General features: G+C 43.4%; 1 protein-coding gene across 1 annotated transcript in view; it reads left to right on the top strand.

The window, feature by feature from the left end:
* The first annotated feature begins 265 nt into the window (after positions 1-265).
* Positions 266-24,209, top strand: part of LOC120029845 (brain-specific angiogenesis inhibitor 1-associated protein 2-like protein 1) — a 52,050-nt gene continuing 28,106 nt past the window's right edge. Inside the window, exons 1-3 of the mRNA XM_038975153.1 lie at positions 266-493; positions 1,707-1,782; positions 2,174-2,260. Coding sequence (XP_038831081.1) covers positions 431-493; positions 1,707-1,782; positions 2,174-2,260 — 226 coding nt within the window. The 5' untranslated portion in view covers positions 266-430. The remainder of the gene's footprint in view (positions 494-1,706; positions 1,783-2,173; positions 2,261-24,209) is intronic.

Genomic DNA, 24,209 nt, shown 5'->3' with positions numbered 1-24,209 from the left:
GATTTTAAAATAAGCCTATTGTCATTTAAATGCTTCCGAATGCGATAACAGAACCGCCCCGGAAGAGTGAGCCATAGGGAGTGACTGAGCGACCAACCCCTGTTGCCAATACCGAGTTGATCCATCTGAAAGCCCAGCACCGAAAGAGCTTGACTAAAGCAGTGACGTCACGGATACTACCTTTTCTGTCTCCCGCCCCTCCCACACACACACACACACACACCTTGAAGTTTGACAGTCTCAGTTCAGGCAGCGCAGCGGTTGATGCGGGTTTGTTTGGCCACCGGTGCACAGTTGCGCTTCTGCTCTCAATTGTAAACTACTCCTGGAACAACTAAACAGCCCACCCTTGGATTTGAAAGGAATTATATAGACTTCGAGTGATTGGCTTTGGTTTAGTTTTTTTGTTCCATCTTGTAGAGACTGAGAAATGACTGCCAACATGTCTCTGGATCATGACGATGTGAATAAACTGACCGAAAGTACATACAAGGTAAGCAGGCTTTTTTCCCCTCGTCATCATAGCTCCCCATTTCTCCACCATGACCTTGACTACATAATAACAGGGTTTCCATTTGGCCATTGTCCATCGTCGCCTTTGGCAATAGCAGTAGGCTCCAATTAGCTTCAGATTAGGACACACAGTTATTATAGGAGATACATATACCCATTCCATAATATGGATGGCATATATGGATGGCATATATGCACAGTGCGTATCATGAGCGCACGTGTAAACTGCCGGTGATTTGTTGAACGCAAAACGCAGTGAAGTAGCCTACAAAGTACCTTTGCCTCTCAACTGAAAAAAACAAACAATATATTTGTAATTTGTCAACTTCAAATTTGACCAATCATCTGTTTCGTATTGTTAGTTCATCAATTATAAGGCAATATGGTGCACATAAGGCAATAATATCTCATGCCCCAACAGCCCCACCTGTCCAGTACTCCGCAGGTGAAGTCGAAAGTGTCAGTTTAATGAATTATACATGCAGTTTAGGACCTGCCACAGTTTCAGCTGAAGAGAAGAGTGAAGAGAAACCTGTTTCTCTCTGTCCCCCCCCCCCCCCCCCCCCCCCTCCCCCTTTCTCTCTCTCTCTCTCTCTGGCTGGGTGCAAGCAGGCCTAACACATACCTGGCAGTTCATTGTTCTATTGAGGGTGTGCCTGGGGAATTTAAACAGGGACTCCAGTCCTGAACAGCATTTTATTGTGGGCCATTTGAATAGGAGGGGGATTGGGTTTGGTTCACCCTAGCCTGCTGCTGCAAATACTTTGTGTCGGACTTTGTGTCGCACATAGCTGTAAAGTGTAAAGGATCATGTTAATGATTAAAATGTTTTATTTCAGCTTGGTGTTATTTATAGAATTAACACATAAACATTGAAACCTTTATTTATGATGACATTAAGACAATCATGTATGTGGTTTATGTATTGGCTTATTATTGGTTTCTGTGTATATAATCCACAAGAGAATTGGCCATTGTTAATAAAAAAGTAAGTTTTCCCACTGGACATTGGTATAAAAATAGTGTTGTTTAAACAAACAATTTCAATAATAGTCACACTCAGTCCCTGGCCAAGAATAAACAGGTCTTTGATTGTTCTGTAGTTTGTTTTTCTCGTCTGTGTCCTCCCTGCTGTAGTTCATTCTCTCCCCTCTCTCTCTCTTTGACCCCCCGTCCCCCTCTCTCGCTTGCAGAATGTGATGGAGCAGTTCAACCCAGGTCTGAGGAACCTGGTCAATCTGGGGAAGAACTATGAGAAATCTGTAGCCGGTAAGAACATGTTCATGTTTTCTACCCAGTACAGCCAGAGGAGGATGGGTCTGAGTCTGGTTCCTCTCAAGGTTTCTTCCTTCTAGGGAGTTTTTCCTTGCCATTTGCCACTGTGCTGCTGCTTGCTCTTTGGGGATCTAGGCCGGATTACTGTCAAGCATCTTATGACAAATGTTGTTATAAACAAGGGTTATACAGTATGAACAAAATGTGATTTATCATCCCAATATTTGGACATAAGTGAATTAGATGTCTCACATGATACACTAACAAGCTAACTTTTACACTGTGGTTTCAGACACAGGCATGGCTAGCACAAGGGTCTGAATAGGGTATCATGTAGGTGTTGGTGAGATCCATTCATATGATTATTTTGTTTGTCTCCTCACAGCGATGACTCTTGCTGGGAAGGCGTACTTTGACGCTGTGTCAAAGATAGGAGAGACTGCTTCCGTGTCCCCGGTCTCCAGAGAATTAGGTAAGTTCTCACACACACAGACACACAGACACGGACACAGACACACACACACACACAGACACACACACACACACACACACACACACACACACACACACACACACACACACACACACACACACACACACACACACACACACACACACACACACACAGATACACACACTCACACACTCACACACTGTAATGAAACTGTCATTAGTACTATATACAGGTTGTTATTCCTTCTCTCTGTGGTGACTCACCACCCATTATTGAGGTGACCTATTCTCCCAGGTCTATGTTTTTATGATCCATTAAGTAGCTTCTTATCAGTGGTGTAAAGTAATTAAGCAAAAATAGTTTAAAGTACTACTTCATTTGTTTTTTGGGGGCATCTGTACTTTACTTTACAATTTATATGTTTGACAACTTTTACTTTTACTCCACTACATTCCGAAAGAAAATAATGTACTTTTTACTCCATACATTTTCCCGGACATCCAAAAGAACTTGTTACATTTCGAATACTTAGCAAGACAGGAAAATGGTCCAATTCACACACTTATCAAGAAAACACCTGTCACGTTCCTGACCTGTTTTCTCTTGTTTTTGTATGTGTTTAGTTGGTCAGGGCGTGAGTTGGGGTGGGCATTCTATGTTTTGTGTTTCTATGTTTAGGTCATTGGTAATTAGCCTTATATGGTTCTCAATCAGGGACAGGTGTTTGACGTTTCCTCTGATTGAGAACCATATAAAGGTAGGCTGTTCACACTGTTTGTTTGTGGGTGGTTGTCTTCCGTGTTTGTGTCTGTGCACCACACGGGACTGTTTCGTTTGTTCGTTCGTTTGTGTAGTCTGTACCTGTTCATGCGTTCTTCGTGTTTATGTAAGTTCTCTCGTTCAGGTCTGTCTACATCGTTTATTTGTTTTTTTAGTTTGTTGAAGTATTTTCGTGTTTCGTCATTACTTTAATAAATTCATTATGTCATATCACAACGCTGCGCTTTGGTCCAATCCCTACTCCTCCTCTTCTTCCCGAAGAGGAGGAGGACAACCGTTACAGAACCACCCACCTAACAAGGATCAAGCAGCGTGAGAGGAACCAGCAACAGCGGCCAAAAAACCAGGACTCGTGGACTTGGGAGGAAATGGACGGAAAGGGACCCTGGGCTCAACCAGGAGAATATCGCCGCCCCAAAGCTGAGCTGGAGGCAGCAAAAGCAGAGAGGCGGCGTTTTGAGGAGCTAGCTCGGAAGCAGGAGAAGGATCTGGGCTACACTACGTGGGAGGAGATCGACAGGTGGGCGATCGACCCAGGGCGAGTGCCGGAGCCCTCCTGGGATTCTCTGGCGCAGTGCGAGGAGGGATACCGGCGAATGGAGGCAGCACGAAGACGCGGTAGGAAACCCGAAAGTAAACCCCAAAAATTTCTTGGGGGGGGCTAAAAGGGAGAGTGGCGAAGTCAGGTAGGAGACCTGCGCCTACTCCCTGTACTTACCGTGGAGAGCGAGAGTACGGGCAGACACCGTGTTACGCAGTAGAGCGCATGGTGTCTCCTGTACGTGTGCATAGCCCGGTGCGGTACATACCAGCTCCTCGTATCGGCCGGGCTAGATTGAGCATTGAGCCAAGTGCCATGAAGCCGGCTCTACATATCTGGCCACCAGTGCGTCTCCTCGGGCCGGCTTACATGGCACCAGCCTTACGCATGGTGTCCCCGGTTCGCCTACATAGCCCGGTGCGGGTTATTCCACCTCCCCGCACTGGTCGGGCGACGGGGAGCATACAACCAGGTAAGGTTGGGCAGGCTCAGTGCTCAAGGGAGCCAGTACGCCTGCACGGTCCGGTATTTCCGGCGCCACCTCCCCGCTCCAGGCCAGTACCACCAGTGCCTACACCACGCACCAGGTTTCCAGTGCGTCTCCCGAGCCCTGTTCCTCCTCCACGCACTCTCCCTGTGGTGCGTGTCTCCAGCCCAGTGCCTCCAGTTCCGGCACCACGCATCAAGCCTCCTGTGCGTCTCCAGAGCCCTGTACGCACTGTTCCTTCTCCCCGTACTCGCCCTGATGTGCGTGCCCTCAGCCCGGTACCACCAGTGCCGGTACCACGCACCAGGCCTATAGTGCGTCTCAGCCGGCCAGAGTCTGCCGTCTGCCCAGCGGCGCCTGAACTGCCCGTCTGCCCAGCGGCGCCTGAACTGCCCGTCTGCCCAATGGCGCCTGAACTGCCCGTCTGCCCAACGCCGTCTGAACTGTCCGTCTGACAAGCGCCGCATGAACTGCCCGTCTGTACTGAGCCTTCAAAGCCGCCCGTCTGTACTGAGCCTGCAAAGCCGCCCGTCTGCCATGAGCCTTCAGAGCCTACTGCCAGACAGGAGCCACTAGAGCCTACTGCCAGACAGGAGCCGCTAGAGCCTTCCGTCAGACAGGAGCAGCCAGAGCCTTCCGCCAGACAGGATCAGCCAGAGCCGTCCGCCAGACAGGATCAGCCAGAGCCGTCCGCCAGACAGGATCAGCCAGAGCCGTCCGCCAGACAGGATCAGCCAGAGCCGTCCGCCAGCCAGGATCAGCCAGAGCCGTCCGCCAGCCAGGATCAGCCAGAGCCGTCCGCCAGCCAGGACCAGCCAGAGCCGTCCGCCAGCCATGACCAGCCAGAGCCGTCAGCCAGCCATGACCAGCCAGAGCCGTCAGCCAGCCATGACCAGCCAGAGCCGTCAGCCAGCCATGACCAGCCAGAGCCGTCAGCCAGCCATGACCAGCCAGAGCCGTCAGCCAGTCCGGAGTTGCCCCTCAATCCGGAGTTGCCCCTCAATCCGGTGTTGCCCCTCATTCCGGTATTGCCCCTTAGTCCGGTGCTGCCCCTTAATCCAGTGGGGTTAATTTGGAGGGTGGTCATTGGGAGGAGGCTAAAAAAGCGGGGATTGACTATGGTGGGATGGGGACCACGCCCAGAGCCTGAGCCACCACCGTGGACAGATGCCCACCCAGACCCTCCCCTAGACTTTTGGTGGTGCGTCCGGAGTTCGCACCTTGAGGGGGGGGTTATGTCACGTTCCTGACCTGTTTTCTCTTGTTTTTGTATGTGTTTAGTTGGTCAGGGCGTGAGTTGGGGTGGGCATTCTATGTTTTGTGTTTCTATGTTTAGGTCATTGGTAATTAGCCTTATATGGTTCTCAATCAGGGACAGGTGTTTGACGTTTCCTCTGATTGAGAACCATATAAAGGTAGGCTGTTCACACTGTTTGTTTGTGGGTGGTTGTCTTCCGTGTTTGTGTCTGTGCACCACACGGGACTGTTTCGTTTGTTTGTTCGTTTGTGTAGTCTGTACCTGTTCATGCGTTCTTCGTGTTTATGTAAGTTCTCTCGTTCAGGTCTGTCTACATCGTTTATTTGTTTTTTTAGTTTGTTGAAGTATTTTCGTGTTTCGTCATTACTTTAATAAATTCATTATGTCATATCACAACGCTGCGCTTTGGTCCAATCCCTACTCCTCCTCTTCTTCCGAAGAGGAGGAGGACAACCGTTACAACACCCCTGGTCATCCCTACTTCATCTGATCTGGCGGACTCACTAAAAACACATGCTTTGTTTGTAAATTAAGTCTGAGTGTTGGAGTGTGCCCCTGGCAATCCGTAAATAAAAAAACAAGAAAATCGTCCAGTCTGGTTTGCTTAATATAAGGAATAGCTGAGCAGTTTCTTCCTCTCCGGTAACTGAGTTAGGAACGACGCCTGTATCTTTGTAGTGACTGGGTGTTTTGATACACCATCCAAAGTGTAAATAATAACTTCAATAATAACAATAACTTCAAAGGGATATTCAATGTCTGCTTTTTTTTTACTCATCTACCAATAGGTGCCCTTCTTTGTGAGGCATAGGAAAACCTACCTGGTCTTTGGGGTTTAATCTGTGTTTGAAATTCTGAGGGACTGTACAGATAATTGTATGTGTGGTGTACAGAGATTAGGTAGTCATTCAAAAATAATGTTAAACACTATTATTGCACACGGAGTCCATGCAACTTATTATGTGACTTGTTAAGCACATTTTTACTCCTGAACTTATGGGAACTAGGCTTCCCATAACAAAGGGGTTGAATACTTATTGACTCAAGACATTTCAGCTTTTCATTTTTAATGAAAACAGAATTACACCTCTGAAAAACAGAATTACACCTCTGACAGAAATTCTGTAGTTGACCCTTGGATCCGGGTCGGAACTAATTTGATTGTCACAGGTCTCGGGTATGTGTAATTAGAACTGATTTGCCAGTAAGGACCCGAATGTGACTGCTGCAGTAGAAAGAGAGAGAAAATTGTCTAATTTATACTGCTGCGGCTTTTCATGAGATAGGCGCGTGTAGCTTGTTGTTTTTGTCGGGTAATCACAAGTCATCAAAACTGCACTAGCCTCTGGCTCTGTGTGTGTCATTGCAAGCAAGCTAAAAGATCAATAGAAGATGGAATTAAAATGACGGAATTAAAAGTTAATTGACAAGGATATGTTTCAACGACCCAGATTGGATGATAAATAACCTAGCTATGGCAGCTAGAAGTTATACTAACTAGTGCGAGTTGGCTTGGTTGCTGCTGTCTCGCTCTTCCTCCTCCTCGAGCCACTCATGTCTATATGGAGACCCGACCATGTCTATATGGGGCCTGATCTGATTAGCCTCGGGTCCATTCGGACCGCGTCTCCATATTAAAACATACATTTATTCGGTAGGGTCTGGGGAGGAAAGCCCTGGGTCCATTTTGGAACACGTGTAACTTTTTGGACCCAAGAAGACCTCTCGTATGAATACTTTCTGAAGGCACTGTACATTCTATATTCATATAGAACATTCTTAGCCTGGTAGCAGATCAGTTTGTGCTTCTGGCCAACTTAATCTAACATTCCAAAATGGAACACCAGCGTTCGAAACGTTTTGAATTCTATGTCAGGAGCTGTTCCTACTCTATTTGTATGGTTCCTACTCTGCTGCTCCGACTGGCCACAGCGAGACTGGCCACATTCAGTGAGACGGTGTGAATTCTCTCACGTGTTACACAGAGTAGGGCAGCAAACACACAGAACAAACAGACTGACAGAGGAAGACTGTATTCCCACCATCATATCCCTCTTTCTATCTATCTATCCCTCCATCTGCTGCCCTTCTCTCCTCGTCTCCTCTCAGGGGTCCAGAGTAAACACACTGAGCAAAAACTGGTTGAATCAACGTGGTTTCATGTCATTTCAACCAAAAAAATGTAATGTAATGGTTTGGTTTGGGGAAAAAATTTCACCCAACTTTGAACCTAAATCCAACTCAACCAAATGTAAATCAAAACGAAACGTTGAACTGACGTCTGTGCCCAGTGGGAAGCTTGTATTGTTGTCAAGATAGAGGTTGAGGGGCCAGAGCTAGAGATGAGGATGTTGATGGATTTTTGTAACATTTTGAGTGTGACCCCTTGTTAGATATATATATATATTTTGGGAACATTTTCATGCTTGAACATTTTCATGCTTCAAGTTATACTAGTAAACCAAGCCAGATGTCACAGTGTGACTGCAAAAGTTACCTCTGGCTCTGAATTTACTTCACAATGACTCATATTGAAAAAAACATTAACATATTGCTATGAGTAACCCTTCCTCTTATAAATGCTTTGTATGGGTTTTAGGTGATGAAATGTAATTTCAATCAGTCGCTAAATAGAGTAGTGTAATAGAGCAGCATCTGCATCCGTCAGTGAGTTTGGCACATCGTATATACAGTACCAGTCAAGAGTTTGAACACACCAAAAACCCTTGAATGAATAGGTGTGTCCAAACTGTTGACTGGTACTGTACGTAGAATGGCTATTAAAAAATTCTAATACATAATGCTTAATTCCAGTTTGTGGCAAAACAAGCAAATATGGTGTTGCGAATCATTGTACAATCAAAACCGCTGTGAAATATCATTTCCATAACCAAATATATTGTATTTTCAGCTGTTTGAACACAGTTTCTAAACCCAGAGAAGCAACATCGCAAGACTTCCGGAAATGCTTGCGAAACAGACCATGCCGGGTTTGGGGTTCGAGAAGTCAGTGAAAGAAATGAAAAATTCTTCCTTAGTTGTTAATTTTGTCGAAATCTAAAGGCACAACCTAGATTTGAGCCAATGTCTTACATAGTTAGTTGAACATGTTATTACTCCAACCTCGTGAGAGACAAAATGACATCGCCTACAAGTGTGATCAGAGATTTCTATTGGAGAAGCAGTTTTAGCCTATCTTCATACTGTACTGTCTTTGGTTTGATGCTGCTGTACGAAATCAAAAGTAAAAGATGCAAAAACAAAACTTAAGAACAGGAAGCATAAGTAGCGCACATAAAACAGATCTATCACTTCTTAGACTTGCTTTCAATGAGAATGACAGATCTAGTATAAAACACATTTCTATGTGAATTTGGTCTGGTCACCCAAAAGTTACATATTGCAGCTTTAAATACCCTGTAGTAATAGTACAGTAGTAGATGATCCACATCACTTCTAACTAACTACCCACAGAAGCCCATGTAATCTCATGTTGTCTCAGCTTTCATCTCAGGTTTCAAACATATTTTCACCCTCTCAGGTTTCAAACAAATCCCTGAGTCTGTATTTTGTCATACAGATTAGTATGTCCTTTTTGGATGAAAAAAAAGCAATCTTTGGATCCATAGCCTTTTTACAATGATAGGTGTAGGATCCTGTGTTTTTCTCGACCACGTGACCTGACCAGGATGAACTCTGGCCCTACTTATAGGCTGCAACTAGGGTTTTCCCTTGTTTGGCCATGTAGTCAATAAATAATTCAGGCCCTAATAATGATAGATAACCAATAAGGGACAATATCTACACAATATGTAAGCTCCATTCTGCTTTATGACAGGCCTGTGTGACCTCCTGGTTGGTGCTGTGACATTGTGAAAGGTAAGTGGTGTTGTTAACAGAGAGAACAATCAGTTAATCGCTTAATGACTTAGCATTTTTTGAAAATGACAGCATCGACTGATAACCTCTGAGAGACATTCCTGAGTGCTTTCACTTCAAATAAAACTGCTGGGCTTTCAGATGTTTTAGATGTGTGAAATCTAAATGAAATAACTTTAAACAGACTATCTGACATCTTTTTATGTAGTCTATCACCAACTTTCCTCAACTCAATAGGAGGTATTCATAGAATTCTAATTACAGTCCATGACTCCATTCCAGCTCAAGTTAATGGAGTGGTTCTATTTACTCCATTGTGGCTCAAGGGAAAAGAGCAGTAGAATGACCTGGCTCTGCAAACAACAGGGGCAGAAAGAATCCGTGAGGGAGCCCAGACTGCCAGTCTCCTTCCTGGCATTCAGTGTCATGGAAAGACCTGATTGTGGTGAGAAACATATCTCTCATCACAAGGTACATACTTTACATATACGGTAATACTACTTTATGGCTAGTTTTTTAACATCTCTGCTATCATAAAATATCTCCAACTGGTTTATAGTATGTGTAGGTGTAACAGTATAACTTTAGACCGTCCCCTCGCCCCGACACGGGCGCGAACCAAGGACTCTCTGCACACATCAACAACAGTCACCCACGAAGCATCGTTACCCATCGCTCCACAAAAGCCGCGGCCCTTGCAGAGCAAGGGGAACCACTACTTCAAGGTCTCAAAGCGAGTGACGTAACCGATTGAAACGCTATTAGCGCGCACCACCGTTAACTAGCTAGCCATTTCACATCCGTTACATAGGGACATTCATCATTTGGGGTGAGGGAAATAATGAACTAGCATCACAACAATCTCATATCAGTCCTCCATCAGTCATGTGCTTGTAGAATGTCAAATAATGTGTTTACTTTTCAAAGTGCAGTGTTTCCCCTATATGCGTTTAGCTGCGTCACACGCACACATGTACAGTGCATTCAGAAAGTACCTTTTCCACATTTTGTTACGTTACAGCCTTATTCTAAAATTGAATAGATTGTTATTTTTCCTCATCAAGCTGCATTTGGGGAGTTTCTCCCATTCTTCTCTGTACTGTACATCCTCTCAAGCTCTGTCAGGTTGGATGGGGAGTGTCACTGCACAGCTATTTTCAGGTCTCTCCAGAGATGTTCAATCAGGTTCAAGTCCCGGTTCTGGCTGGGCCACTCAAGGACATTCAGAGACTTGTCCCGAAGCCACTCCTGCATTGTCTTGGCTGTGAGCTTAGGGTTGTTGTCCTGTTGGAATGTGAACGTTTGCCCCAGTATGAGGTCCTGAGTGCTCTGGAGCAGTTTTTCATGTAGGATCTCTCTGTACTTTGCTCTGTTCATCTTTCCCTCAATCCTGACTAGTCTGCCAGTCCCTGCCGCTGAAAAACATCCCCACAGCATGATGCTGCCACCACCGTGCTTCACCGTAGGGATGGTGCCAAGTTTCCTCCAGACGTGACACTTGGCATTCTGGCCAAAGTGTTCAATCTTGGTTTCATCAGACCAGAGAATCTTGTCTCTCATGGCCTGAGAGTCCTTTAGGTGCTTTTTGGCAAACTCCAAGCGAGCTGTGATGTGCCTTTTACTAAGGAGTGGCTTCCGTCTGGCCACTCTACCACAAAGGCCTAATTGGTGGAGTGCTGTAGAGATGGTTGTCCTTCTGGAAGGTTCTCCCATCTACACAGAGGGATGGGAGTTTGGTGGTTCCAAACTTCTTCCATTTAAGAATCATGGAGCCCACTGTGTTCTTGGGGACCTTCAATGCTACAGAAATGTTTTGGTACCCTTCCCCATATCTGTGCCATGACACAATCCTGTCTTGGAGCTCTACGGACAATTCCTTCGACCTCATGGCTTGGTTTTTGCTCTGACATGCACTGTCAACTGTGTGACCTTATATAGACAGGTGTATGCCTTCCAAATCATGTCCAATCAATTGAATTTACCACAGGTGGACTCCAATCAAGTTGTAGAAACATCTCAAGGTGGTCAATGGAAACAGGATGCATCTGAGCTCAATTTCGAGTCTTATAGCAAAGGGTCTGAATACTTATGTAAATAAGGTATTTCATATATTTTATTTATTTATATTTATATTTACAAACATTTCTAAAACCCTGTTTTATCTTTGTCATAAGGGGGTATTTTGTGTAGATTCATGAGATGTTTTTTTTGTTTTTTATACATTTTAGAATAAGGCTGTAACGTAACAAAATGTCGAAAAGGTCAAGGGGTCTGAATACTTTCCAAATGCACTGTATATATACAGTACCAGTCAAAAGTTTGTACACAGCTACACATTCCAGGGTTTTTCTTTATTTTTACTATTTTCTACATTGTAGAGTAATAGTGACGAAATCAAAACTATCAAATAACACTAATGGAATCATGTATAACAAAAAAAACTGTTAAACAAATTGATGACAGCTTTGCACACGCTTGGCATTCTCTCAACCAGCTTCATGAGGTAGTCACTTGGAATACATTTCAATTAACAGGTGTACCTTGTTAAAAGTTAATTTGTGGAATTTCTTTCCTTCTTAATGCGTTTGAGCCTATCAGTTGTGTTGTGACAAGGTAGGGGTGGTATACAGAAGCTAGCCCTATTTGGTAAAAGACCAAGTCCATATTATGGCAAGAACAGCTCAAAAAAGCAAAGAGAAATGACAGTCCATCATCACTTTAAGACATGAAGGTCAGTCAATACGGAAAATGTCAAGAACTTAGAAAGTTTCTTTAAGTGCAGTTGCAAAAACCATCAAGCGCTATGATGAAACATAGAGTAACAGACACACCTCAACATCAACTGTTCAGAGGAGACTCCATGTTCTAATTGCTGCAAAGAAACCACTACTAAAGGACACTAATAAGAAGGCTTGGGCCAAGAAACACGAGCAATGGACATTCGACCGGTGGAAATCAATTTTTTGGTCTGATGACTCCAAATTTGAGATTTTTGGTTCCAACTGCCGTATTTTTGTGAGACACGGAGTAGGTGAACAGATGATCTCCGCATGTGTGGTTCTCAACATGAAGCATGGAGGAGGAGGTGTGAGGTTGCTTTGCTGGTGACACTGTCAGTGATTTATTTAGAATTCAAGGCACACTTTACCAGCATGGCTACCACAGCATTCTGCAACAATACGCCATCCCATCTGGTTTGCGCTTAGTGGGACTATCAGTTGTTGTTCAACAGGACAATGACCCAACACACCTCCAGGCTGTGTAAGGGCTATTTGACCAAGAAGGAGAGTGATGGAGTGATCCATCAGATGATCTGGTCTCCACAATCACCCGGCCTCAACCCAATTGAGATCGTTTGTGATGAGTTGGACCGCAGAGTGAAGGAAAAGCAGCCAACAAGTGCTCAGCATATTTGGGAACTCCTTCAAGACTGTTGGAAAAGCATTCCTCATGTAGCTGGTTGATAGAATGCCAAGAGTGTGCAAAGCTGTCATCAACAATGGCTACTTTGAAGAATCTAAAATATAACATTCAAAAGTCACTCGCACATCTGAGCTATCTTTTTTGCAGGTGCATGGTACTGTAACAGTTGAATAAAATGAGAAAACTTTTTTTTCTTCTCAAGAATCTAAAATCTAAAATGTATTTTGATTTGTTTAACACTTTATTGGTTAATACATTATTCTATATGTGTTATTTCATAGTTTTGATGTCTTCACTATTAATCAAAAAATTACAAAATAGTAAAAATAAAGAAAAACCCTCGAGTAGGTGTGTCCAAACTTTTGACTGGTACTGTATATACACTGCTCAAAATAATAAAGGGAACACTAAAATAACACATCCTAGATCTGAATTAATTAAATATTCTTATTAAATACTTTTTTCTTTACATAGTTGAATGTGCTGACAACAAAATCACACAAAAATTATCAATGGAAATCAAATTTATCAACCCATGGAGGTCTGGATTTGGAGTCACACTCAAAATTAAAGTGGAAAACCACATTACAGGCTGATCCAACTTTGATGTAATGTCCTTAAAACAAGTCAAAATGAGGCTCAGTAGTGTGTGTGGCCTCCACGTGCCTGTATGACCTCCATACAACGCCTGGGCATGCTCCTGATGAGGTGGCGGATGGTCTCCTGAGGGATCTCCTCCCAGACCTGGACTAAAGCATCCGCCAACTCCTGGACAGTCTGTGGTGCAACGTGGCGTTGGTGGATGGAGCGAGACATGATGTCCCAGATGTGCTGAATTGGATTCAGGTCTGGGGAACGGGCGGGCCAGTCCATAGCATCAATGCCTTCCTCTTGCAGGAACTGCTGACACACTCCAACCACATGAGGTCTAACATTGTCTTGCATTAGGAGGAACCCAGGGCCAACCGCACCAGCATATGGTCTCACAAGGGGTCTGAGGATCTCATCTCGGTACCTAGTGGCAGTCAGGCTACCTCTGGCGAGCACATGGAGGGCTGTGCGGCCCCCAAAGAAATGCCACCCCACACCATGACTGACCCACCGCCAAACCGGTCATGCTGGAGGATGTTGCAGGCAGCAGAACGTTCTCCACGGCGTCTCCAGACTCTGTCACGTCTGTCACATGTGCTCAGTGTGAACCTGCTTTCATCTGTGAAGAGCACAGGGCGCCAGTGGCGAATTTGCCAATCTTGGTGTTCTCTGGCAAATGCCAAACGTCCTGCACGGTGTTGGGCTGTAAGCACAACCCCCACCTGTGGATGTCGGGCCCTCATACCACCCTCATGGAGTCTGTTTCTGACCGTTTGAGCAGACACATGCACATTTGTGGCCTGCTGGAGGTCATTTTGCAGGGCTCTGGCAGTGCTCCTCCTTGCACAAAGGCGGAGGTAGCGGTCCTGCTGCTGGGTTGTTGGCCTCCTACGGCCTCCTCCACGTCTCCTGATGTACTGGCCTGTCTCCTGGTAGCGCCTCCATGTTCTGGACACTACGCTGACAGACACAGCAAACCTTCTTGCCACAGCTCGCATTGATGTGCCATCCTGGATGAGCTGCACTTCCTGAGCCACTTGTGTGGGTTGTAGACTCCGTCTCATGCTACCACTAGAGTGAAAGCACCGCCAGCATTCAAAAGTGACCAAAACATCAGCCAGGAAGCATAGGAACTGAGAAGTGGTCTGTGGTCACCACCTGCAGAACCACTCCTTTATTGGGGGTGTCTTGCTAATTGCCTATAATTTCCACCTGTTGTCTATTCCATTTGCACAACAGCATGTGAAATTTATTGTCAATCAGTGTTGCTTCCTAAGTGGACAGTTTGATTTCACAGAAGTGTGATTGACTTGGAGTTACATTGTGTTGTTTAAGTGTTCCCTTTATTTTTTTGAGCAGTGTATATATATTCATATATATATATATATTATTATTATTTTTCACTCTATATACTGGTTTTGGAATGAGATGTTCGACGAGCAGGTGTCCACATACTTATGGTCATGTAGTATATACGAAAAAGTATGTAAAAAACATATATTGGAGCGATATATTTTAAATAAATATCATCTTTGAGAACTAGGAATCACCAAAATAAAAAAAAAGACGGTCAGGGAGAATCAAAATGTTAAAAAATGTCATGGCATTTGGCCCCCATTGATTTTGTTATAATGTTTGAGTCTGTAGAATTGCAGGAAATTAGCTTTGAAACTACAATTTTCCTCTCAGTCTCATGACAAAATTGATGGCATTTGCTATCCAACTAAAATGTTTCACTCAGCCCCATGACAAAATATGTAGAATTTTAGGAAACTAGCTTTAAAACAGCTAGATTTAGTCTCTGCGGCCAAGAGGAGAGCCATTGGCCACGCCCACTACCTAAAGCGGTGCTTACCAAATAATGTCATAAATCGATGGAATGAATGCATCAATAATCTGATATCAGTAAAGTTTTCTTTCATTCTGTTTCTCTTGCGGAGCGAGGACGTCTAGGGGCCTGGAGAAAACGCAAGATTCCTCCTGTGCAAAATGTCCAAATGACATCAGTTTGACTGGTTTTAAGGAAACTAAAAGCTGGGAAAATGATCAAACATGTTTCTGATAAGATTTCAGTTAGTCTAGGATTAATTTATGTTGTTGAAATACTGTCAGCTTTTATGTAACTGTCAATCGCTGAAAAAGATTGCGGGCCCTAACTGTGCATTCGCATTCTCTCAAGCGATGCTGAAATAAATAAATCATACTGTTCCTGAGACAACATTTTACTGCATGAAATACTTAATTGTGCAGGAGTTAATATTGTATTTATCCACATGTTAGAGGTTATAGGCTTACAGTCCATGTCCAGATTACAGTTATTATTCTATGTAGCCCATCTGAACTTTCAAGGTGCGCAAACAACTTCCACCGTCCTTGGAATCCATGCTTTCACCAATCTATCTAAAGCATTTAAATCTATGAGAGGGACTGCACACTTCATGAAGACAAGTGAGCAAGTGAACACTTCATAGGGAGAACGGTAGGCAGCCAGGGCCAGCCATTGGCTGGCTGCTCATTCACCCATGATGCCTTAGGCTCTCCACTCTGTCACGCTCCTTTCGCTCACCAAGCAATCCCATGACCACCCTGACTCCACACATCCTCCCTTGCCCCACACACCCTTGCTCTATCCAGCATCTGTTAAATCCAAACTTTTCATAATATGGGTGTTTTTCCCCCTCCATTACCCCAATCTTCAAAGAACAATCTGGTTTTTATTTGTACATTTTATGCATGGGCACAGTGAAGCCAAATGTTGATTTTCGGACATTTTCCTGATGGTGTGTTTGTGGCCTTTCCATTTGAAGTGAGTTTACTACTGTTGTTGAACTGCTTGGTGCCATTGCATCTATAGTACAACACACAGAAACCTGATGTAGGAGATATTATGATGTGATACATCCTCCTGGGAAATTACTCTCCCACCTATCTTGTGACACATCACTTAACAAGTGCCAAATTATGGAATTTGGTGTTTCTTAATCTCCTCCTATGTCCTTGCAAAAAAAATATATATACTTCTAAATCCAGTTTCTAAAGAAACAGTCTCTAAACTCATGTCCTCCATGGATGGGTTGCCTGGAGGATTCTGGTCAGCTTTTAGCCTTCCATTAGTTCAGTCAAGGTTCAGCAGCATCGGTACCATAGGGAGTGTGTGTGTGTGTGTGTGTGTGTGTGTGTGTGTGTGTGTGTGTGTGTGTGTGTGTGTGTGTGTGTGTGTGTGTGTGTGTGTGTGTGTGTGTGTGTGTGTGTGTGGTGGGTGGGTGGGTGGGTGCATGTTAGCGCTAACGTCCTGAGCTGAGTGCCACTGATGTCTGATTCATATCCAAGTAATATCAGAGAACGAAGACTTCCAACCATGGCAACATCAAAACACTGACTCTCCCTTCCTGCCATTGGAATGTGTGGCTTCAAGATTGCAATATCATTGGCCGTGACTCAAATAGGTGTTGTTCATATGGCGTCAGACTCATGCTGTGACATGTTCTATAATGAACCCTGTAAGATTTATCATTATTGTTTTATGAGAGTGAGGACTATCTCAAAGTGCAGAGTTACGATCTCAAATTCAAATGTCACTGCTTTGGTCACTGTGCATGAGGTAACCACACCTAGCTCAGTCAGCCATAGATACAACGGTTTTAGTCAGCCATAGATACAACGGTTTTAATACTAATTAATAGTATAGTAGTATACAGTGACCTTCAGAAAGTATTCTCACACCTTGACCACGTTTTGTTGTGTTACAGCCTACATTTAAAGTTGATTACATTGAGATTTTTTGTCACTGACCTACACATATATACTCCATAATAAGTGGAATTATGTTTTTGAAAATGTCCCTTTGAGCATGGTGAAGTTATTCATTACAATTTGGATGAGTGAAAAGAAGCCTTTACAGAATAAAAATATTCCAAAACATGCCTCCTGTTTGCAACAAGGCAGTAAAGTAATACAAAAAAAATGTGGCAAAGCAATTAACTTTTTTGTGCTGAATACAAAGTGTTATGTTTGGGACAAATCCAATACAACACATGACTGAGTACCACTCTCCATATTTTCAAGCATAGTGGTGGCTGCATCATGTTATGGGTATGCTTGTAATCGTTAAGGATTCAGGAGTTTTTCAAATTTACCTTTCAGCAGGACAATAACCTAAAACACAAGGCCATAGCTACACTGGAGTTGCTTACCAATAAGACAGTGAATATTCCTGAGTGGCCGAGTTACAGTTTTGACTAATGGGCTAATGTTGCACAATCCAGGTGTGGAAAACTCTTAGAGACTTACCCAGAAAGACTCACAGCTGTAATCGATGCCAACGGTGCTTCTACAAAATATTGACTCAGCGGTGGGAATACTTACGTAAATTAGATATTTCTGTATTTCATTTTCAATAAGTTTGCAAACAATTCTAAAACATGTTTTCACTTCATCATTATGGGGAATTGTGTGTAGATGTGTGGGGAAAAAAAGATTTAATCAATTCTGAATTCAGGTTGTAGCACAACAAAATGTGGAATAAGTCATGGGCTATGAATACTTTCTGAAGGCACTGTAGTAATAAAACTGGTACATATGAATAACCTGAACAGATCACCTGTTGAAATGTATTGTAATTCGTCATCGAATAAGATTAAGAATTTGCTCACAATGTTTCCTTATTACACTTATGAGAAAATGGCAGGTATTCTTTTGGCAGAGGCCTACACCGTTCATAAACCACATCACCTGATAAGAATGTGAAAGGTGACAGGCTTAGTTTTATGTGCTGTCAACACCACCATTAAACAAAAAAGGCTATAACACAGAGGTGTCAGGATGTAAGGTTGGGCAGGATCCAGATTTCCATACCTTCATTCCATGACGGTGCCATCTCAGGATATACTGTATTACCAGCCTCAAAAAATTTGAACGTAAAAAAAGGCCCAAAAATATCAGTTAACAAATGCAAAATGCTAACAAGTGTTAAGCAATTCCCATAGCGGATGCTAGGTAAATGCTAACGGGCGCATGCTAACCTTAACTACTAAGACAATCCTGCTTAAAGTTATGCAAGTAGCTATCTCAAAACACAGTTTGCCTCACACACAAAACAAATATTAGACAGCAGATATCTTAACAAAGGAAGGGATTGTCTCTGCTGCTGTTACCAAGAAGCTTTATCTTGCACACTAACGTCAGCTACTTTGCTAACATCAGCAAGTTAGCAAAACCCTGCTGCAGAGAATTTATTTGGCACATCTTAGATAGTTAATTTAATAGTTAGAAGATATATAGCGGGCAGACATTGGTAGTGTAGTAAATTTCATACAAGCGTAACTTGATCACCTCACTTAAGTTGCGCTGCAGCAGGAGTGACTCACCTCATGAAACTCCCGTTTTGCTCGTTGTGCTTCTTTGTAAACAAACACATGTGACTGCCTCAAATAGGCTGTCTTGAGAAACGTATCTATTACCTAGTGCACAAGTTGACTGCATTATTTAAAAAATACAAATATTCCAATTTATAAAAAACAGAATTGACGGTGTTGGAAAAATTCCCAGGATATGGTATATACAGTACACCGCCCAACCCTAGGATGCTTCTATAATAATGATCAAGTCGTTATAAAGTCACTGTAAAAACCAGACAGTATCACAATGAGACCTCTACCAGTGGTGCCACCATTAACTATCTAAAGACAGACTGACTGTGATAAGTCTGGGATAAAAGTCTCATTATCATTAGTGGGTGGTTTCAGAAATGATCCACCACAAACAGACACAAACAGTCAAGCTGTGAAGCCTTTTATTATTGTGGGTGTAATTCCGCTGAACATAAGGCTAGTTTTATGAATTCTTATATTGTAGATGTAGCAATGTTTAGAGATGTACACATGGACCTATGTATACAGTATTACGAACAATACTATGTATCCTTTCCTGGGTAGGTCAATCTGGAGACAGCAGGAACAGATGCCTTGTAATGTTTTAGAAAGAAAGAGATAGAGAGAGAGAGAGATGTCTTTCCCCCCTAGTTTTTAAACATTGTAGCACACAGATCACTGAGACTAAGACCAGAGCCATGTGGAGGATTACAGGGTCAAATGTCATTATCTAGTCATATGCCTGGTTAACACAGCATACGATGGAGATGAGTACAGGGATGGAGGGGGGGAGAGGGAGGGAAAGAGAGAGGGGGAGAGATAGAGAGGGTCGAGAGAGAGGGGGGAGAGGAATAAGAGAGGGGAGAAGGATAGCGAGGGAGAGAGGGAGAGATGAGTAGGGGATCGACAGTCAGAACAAGTCACAACCTCAAGAGGACCATTCATATGGGATGCTTAACCTTTCTAAAGGGTATAGTCCACAATGCTCTTCACCCAGATGTATTATGTGTGATAGCAGGATAGCCTGATTTAGCCACTGCATTAATTTCAAACTGAGGGTTTTTCAACATTTAGTCCCTCTTAGTCCAATAGAGGATGTGTGTACTTTTGACCACAGATTTTATGTAATGATCGGCTGCTCTCCACCCATCAACATGTGAACATAAGTTAATTTCAGTTTGGTGAAGTCATCTAGTTTTTTTTTTCAGCATTATTGACAGTATCACCGTTTCTCATGTTCTGCTATACATACGGACAGAATATGTGGTTCGTTAGTTGGTTCTCAGAGAGGTCAGAGAGGAAATTAGCAGGTGTGTGTCGATACGAATACCAGCCCTCTCACTCTGTAACCTGTTTGAAAACAAGCCCTCTCAATACACACCAGCCCTCTCACTCTGCAGCAGGCTGTTGTTGGTGCCGTATAAACAGCCTGCCAAGAGCCCCCCTCCCTCCCATTGCTCTCTCCCTTCTGCCGTACAATGGCAGCATTTACCAGTACGTTCTGTTGACCTTCAGAGGGCAATGTTGTTGTAGCTGCAGGCAGCCCGAGAGGTACAGCTCTGTCTCAGCAGGTCTGGAATCACACCAGGTGTGTGTGTGTGTGTGTGTGTGTGTGTGTGTGTGTGTGTGTGTGTGTGTGTGTGCGTGCGTGCGTGCGTGCGTGTGTGTGGTTGTGTGTGTGTGCGTGCGTGCGTGCATGTGTGTGGTTGTGTGTGTGTGTGTGCGTGCGTGCGTGCGTGCGTGCGTGCGTGCGTGCGTGCGTGCGTGCGTGCGTGCGTGCGTGCGTGTGTGCGTGCGTGCGTGCGTGCGTGCGTGTTTGTGCGTGCTTACCTAATGTATGTATGCTCAGTTTGTTTTGGGTTGATTCTGTTTATATGGTCCCATAGGCGCAGTTGTGATTATAACTGAAGTAATACTGAGGTGATAGGAGTGAGTGGATGGTTTACTTGTTGCAGGTGTTTGCAGAGAACATTTGAAAACATGACAAACTAAGACTATACAATATAACATTTTGTAAAAAGCAGACCTTCTAGTGGTAGCTAGGTGGTTCTAGTGGCAGGTGGTTATAGAATGCAATTATAACTAATTCAAAAAAATATGGCTAGGCTACATAACCTCTAGATGTCACCCCGTTGTGTCTGTGTCTGTACTGTAAATTGTCCCGCTGTTATTGTCTGCTTCTGTTTACTGTAGTGACTGCTATTGTGCCATGTTCCTCTATGGCGTTCAATGTGGGTTCTCTCAATGGGGATTTTTCTGTCTCTGTGTCAGGCGTTGACACAGTCTCTGAGTTACCACTGTTCAGACATTACTGTGTCAAAAATACATTTGTCATCCATGCAGTATGTAAAAACTCCTCATGACTTGATGAAACATAAAATACACATGACGTTTTGGTAAGCTTTGTTCTTCACCGCTAAAGTCAACATTGCTTGTGTAAGCATAGGGAAAGAACAGATGCAACAACTTTGATGTGAAAACCCAACCAGTACCATGCCGACCAGGCTATCAGGGACATTGTTGCCGCCAAGCAACTTGAGGAAAAAGGGTTATAGATGTCCTCAACATATTCAAACGCAATAGTTTCCTTTAGCCTGGTTGTCTTAAAGTTTCTGCATTGATTCACCACTGACATATCCTGGCCTTGCCAAATAAGATAACTGTCATGCTCTGACCTTAGATATCTATGTTTACTTTATATTTTGGTTAGGTCAGGGTGTGACGAGGGTGGGTATGCTAGTTTTTGTATTGTCTAGGGGTTTTGTAGTTCTAGGGGTTTTGTAGGTCTAGGTATTTGTATGTCTATGGTGGCCTGATATGGTTCCCAATCAGAGGCAGCTGTTTATCGTTGTCTCTGATTGGGGATCATATTTAGGTAGCAATTTTCCCTTTTGTGTTCGTGGGTTCTTATTCTATGTTTAGTTGCCTGTCTGCACTATTCATATAGCTTCACATGTCGTTCGTTTTGTTGTTTGGTTAGTTTGTTCAGTGTTCTTTCTTTAAATAAAAGAAGAATGTACGTATACCACGCTGCACCTTGGTCCGATCTTTATGACGAACGTGACAATAACACAATGTTGACTAAAGAAGAAATAGACTAGCAGTATCACAGAAATAGTGATTAAATGTGTTTCTCTATGACTGGAACCCAGGCTAGATGTCCCTTACCTGTATACCGCAGATACAGTTGAAGTCGGAAGTTTACATACACTTAGGTTGGAGTCATTAAAACTTGTTTTTTCAACCACTCCACATATTTCTTGTTAACAAACTATAGTTTTGGCAAGTCGGTTAGGACATCTACTTTGTGCATGACACAAGTCATTTTTCCAACAATTGTTTACAGACAGATTATTTCACTCATAATTCACTATCACAATTCCAGTGGGTCAGAAGTTTACATACACTAAGTTGACTGTGCCTTTAAACAGCTTGGAAAATTCCAGAAAATGATGTCATGGCTTTAGAAGCTTCTGATTGGCTAATTGACATAATTTGAGTCAATTGGAGGTGTACCTGTGGATGTATTTCAAGGCCTACCTTCAAAATCAGTGCCTCTTTGCTTGACATCATGGGAAAATCAAAAGAAATCTGCCAACACCGCACCAAAAGAATTGTAGACCTCCACAAGTCTGGTTCATCCTTGGGAGCAATTTCCAAACGCCTGAAGGTACCACGATCATCTGTACAAACAATAGTACGTAAGTACAAACACCATGGGACCACACAGCCATCATACCGCTCAGGAAGGAGACGTGTTCTGTCTCCTAGAGATGAGCGTACTTTGGTGAGAAGTGCAAATAAATCCCAGAACAACAGCAAAAGACCGTGTGAAGATGCTGGAGGAAACAGGTACAAAAGTATCTACATCCACAGTAAAACGAGTCCTATATCGACATAACCTGAAAGGCCGCTCACCAAGGAAGAAGCCACTGCTCCAAAGCTGCCATAAAAAAGCCAGACTACGGTTTGCAACTGCACATGGAGAAATGTCCTCTGGTCTGATGAAACAAAAATAGAACTGTTTGGCCATAATGACCATTGTTATGTTTGGAGGAAAAAGGGGGAACAACCGTGAAGCACGGTTGTGGAAGCATCATGTTGTGGGGGTGCTTTTTTGCAGGAGGGACTGGTGCACTTCACAAAATAGATGGCATCATGAGGGAGGAAAATTATGTGAATATATTGAAGCAACATCTCAAGACATCAGTCAGGAAGTTAAAGGTTGGTCACGAATGGGTCTTCCAAATGGACAATGACCCCAAGCATACTTCCAAAGTTGTGGCAAAATGGCTTAAGGACAACAAAGTCAAGGTATTGGAGTGGCCATCACAAAGCTCTGACCTCAATCCTATAGAAAATTTGTGAGCAGAACTGAAAAAGCGTGTGCGAGAAAGGAGGCCTACAAACCTGACTCAGTTACACCAGCTCTGTCAGGAGGAATGGGCCAAACTTCACACAACTTATTGTGGGAAGCTTGTGGAAGGCTACCCGAAACGGTTGACCTAGGTTCAACAATTGAAAGGCAATGCTACCAAGTAGTAACTGAGTGTATGTAAACTTCTGACCCACTGGGAATGTGATGAAAGAAATAAAAGCTGAAATAAATCATTCTCTCTACTATTATTCTGACATTTCACATTCTTAAAATAAAGTGGTGATCTTAACTGACCTAAGACAGGGAATTTTTACTAGGATTAAATGTCAGGAATTGTGAAAAACTGAGTTTAAATGTATTTGGCTAAGGTGTATGTAAACTTCCGACTTCACTGTATATGATGTACAGGTAACTGACAAAATAAAGTAAATACAAAGTATATTTTAAGGATGTTCTTCCACACGTGTGTTTCCTGAGTTAATTATGCAATTAAAACATTACATCATGCTTAAGGTAATTTATACAAATGCCCAGTTGCCCATTATTTTGGCTACCATGGCTAGAAGAAGAGATCTCATTGATTTTGAAAGAGGTGTCTGAAAGGAGCTTAGGGGGTTTAAAGGATGTGTGTGTTTCTCAGTCAGGCACATACACAGATAGAGCTCTACCTGTGCAGAGTACATGCCCCTTTGCCCTTCCTGTCTCCGAAGTGCCCTTTTAGGTGGTGGTATAATTTCACTAAAACTTCTTTTTTTCTATACATTTTTTGTCATTGTTGTTCGGAACCCACTGCCCGCAAGTCATCTTGATGTCGTCAAGTTCGCCACCCCCCTCCCTGTCCGTTGGTTGCGCCTGTTGGTCTGCCCTGTACGGAGCTCGCACACTCCGGGTTGTGTTATTATCTCAGTCTGCCCTTTATAGAGATCGCAGGCCCCGTATCCAAACATGCATGGGTTGAGGGATGTGGTCACCATTTGAGTGTGTGTAGCTAGCTACCTAGTTTAAATATCAACATTACTGCCACAGCAGCATAATATTTGATTCACACTTTATAACACTTGATTTAACCTACATCATCATCAATATTTGGTCTGGTTGGCTGATACATGCAGCAGAGAGAAGCAGAAAGACATAGAGAGGAGCGGCAGTATCAACAATCCTCTGACCCAACTCCATCGGTTTCTTCTAGAGTTGCACGTGTGTCAGGGCAGCAGCAACACAGGTAGACTACATTCTAGCTTACCACCATTATAAATATCCA

Source organism: Salvelinus namaycush, chromosome 35, assembly GCF_016432855.1.
Source record: "Salvelinus namaycush isolate Seneca chromosome 35, SaNama_1.0, whole genome shotgun sequence".
Classification (NCBI taxonomy): Eukaryota; Metazoa; Chordata; class Actinopteri; order Salmoniformes; family Salmonidae; genus Salvelinus; species Salvelinus namaycush.
Note: the sequence above shows the minus strand (reverse complement) of the source record. Positions and strands in the feature narration are given on the sequence as shown.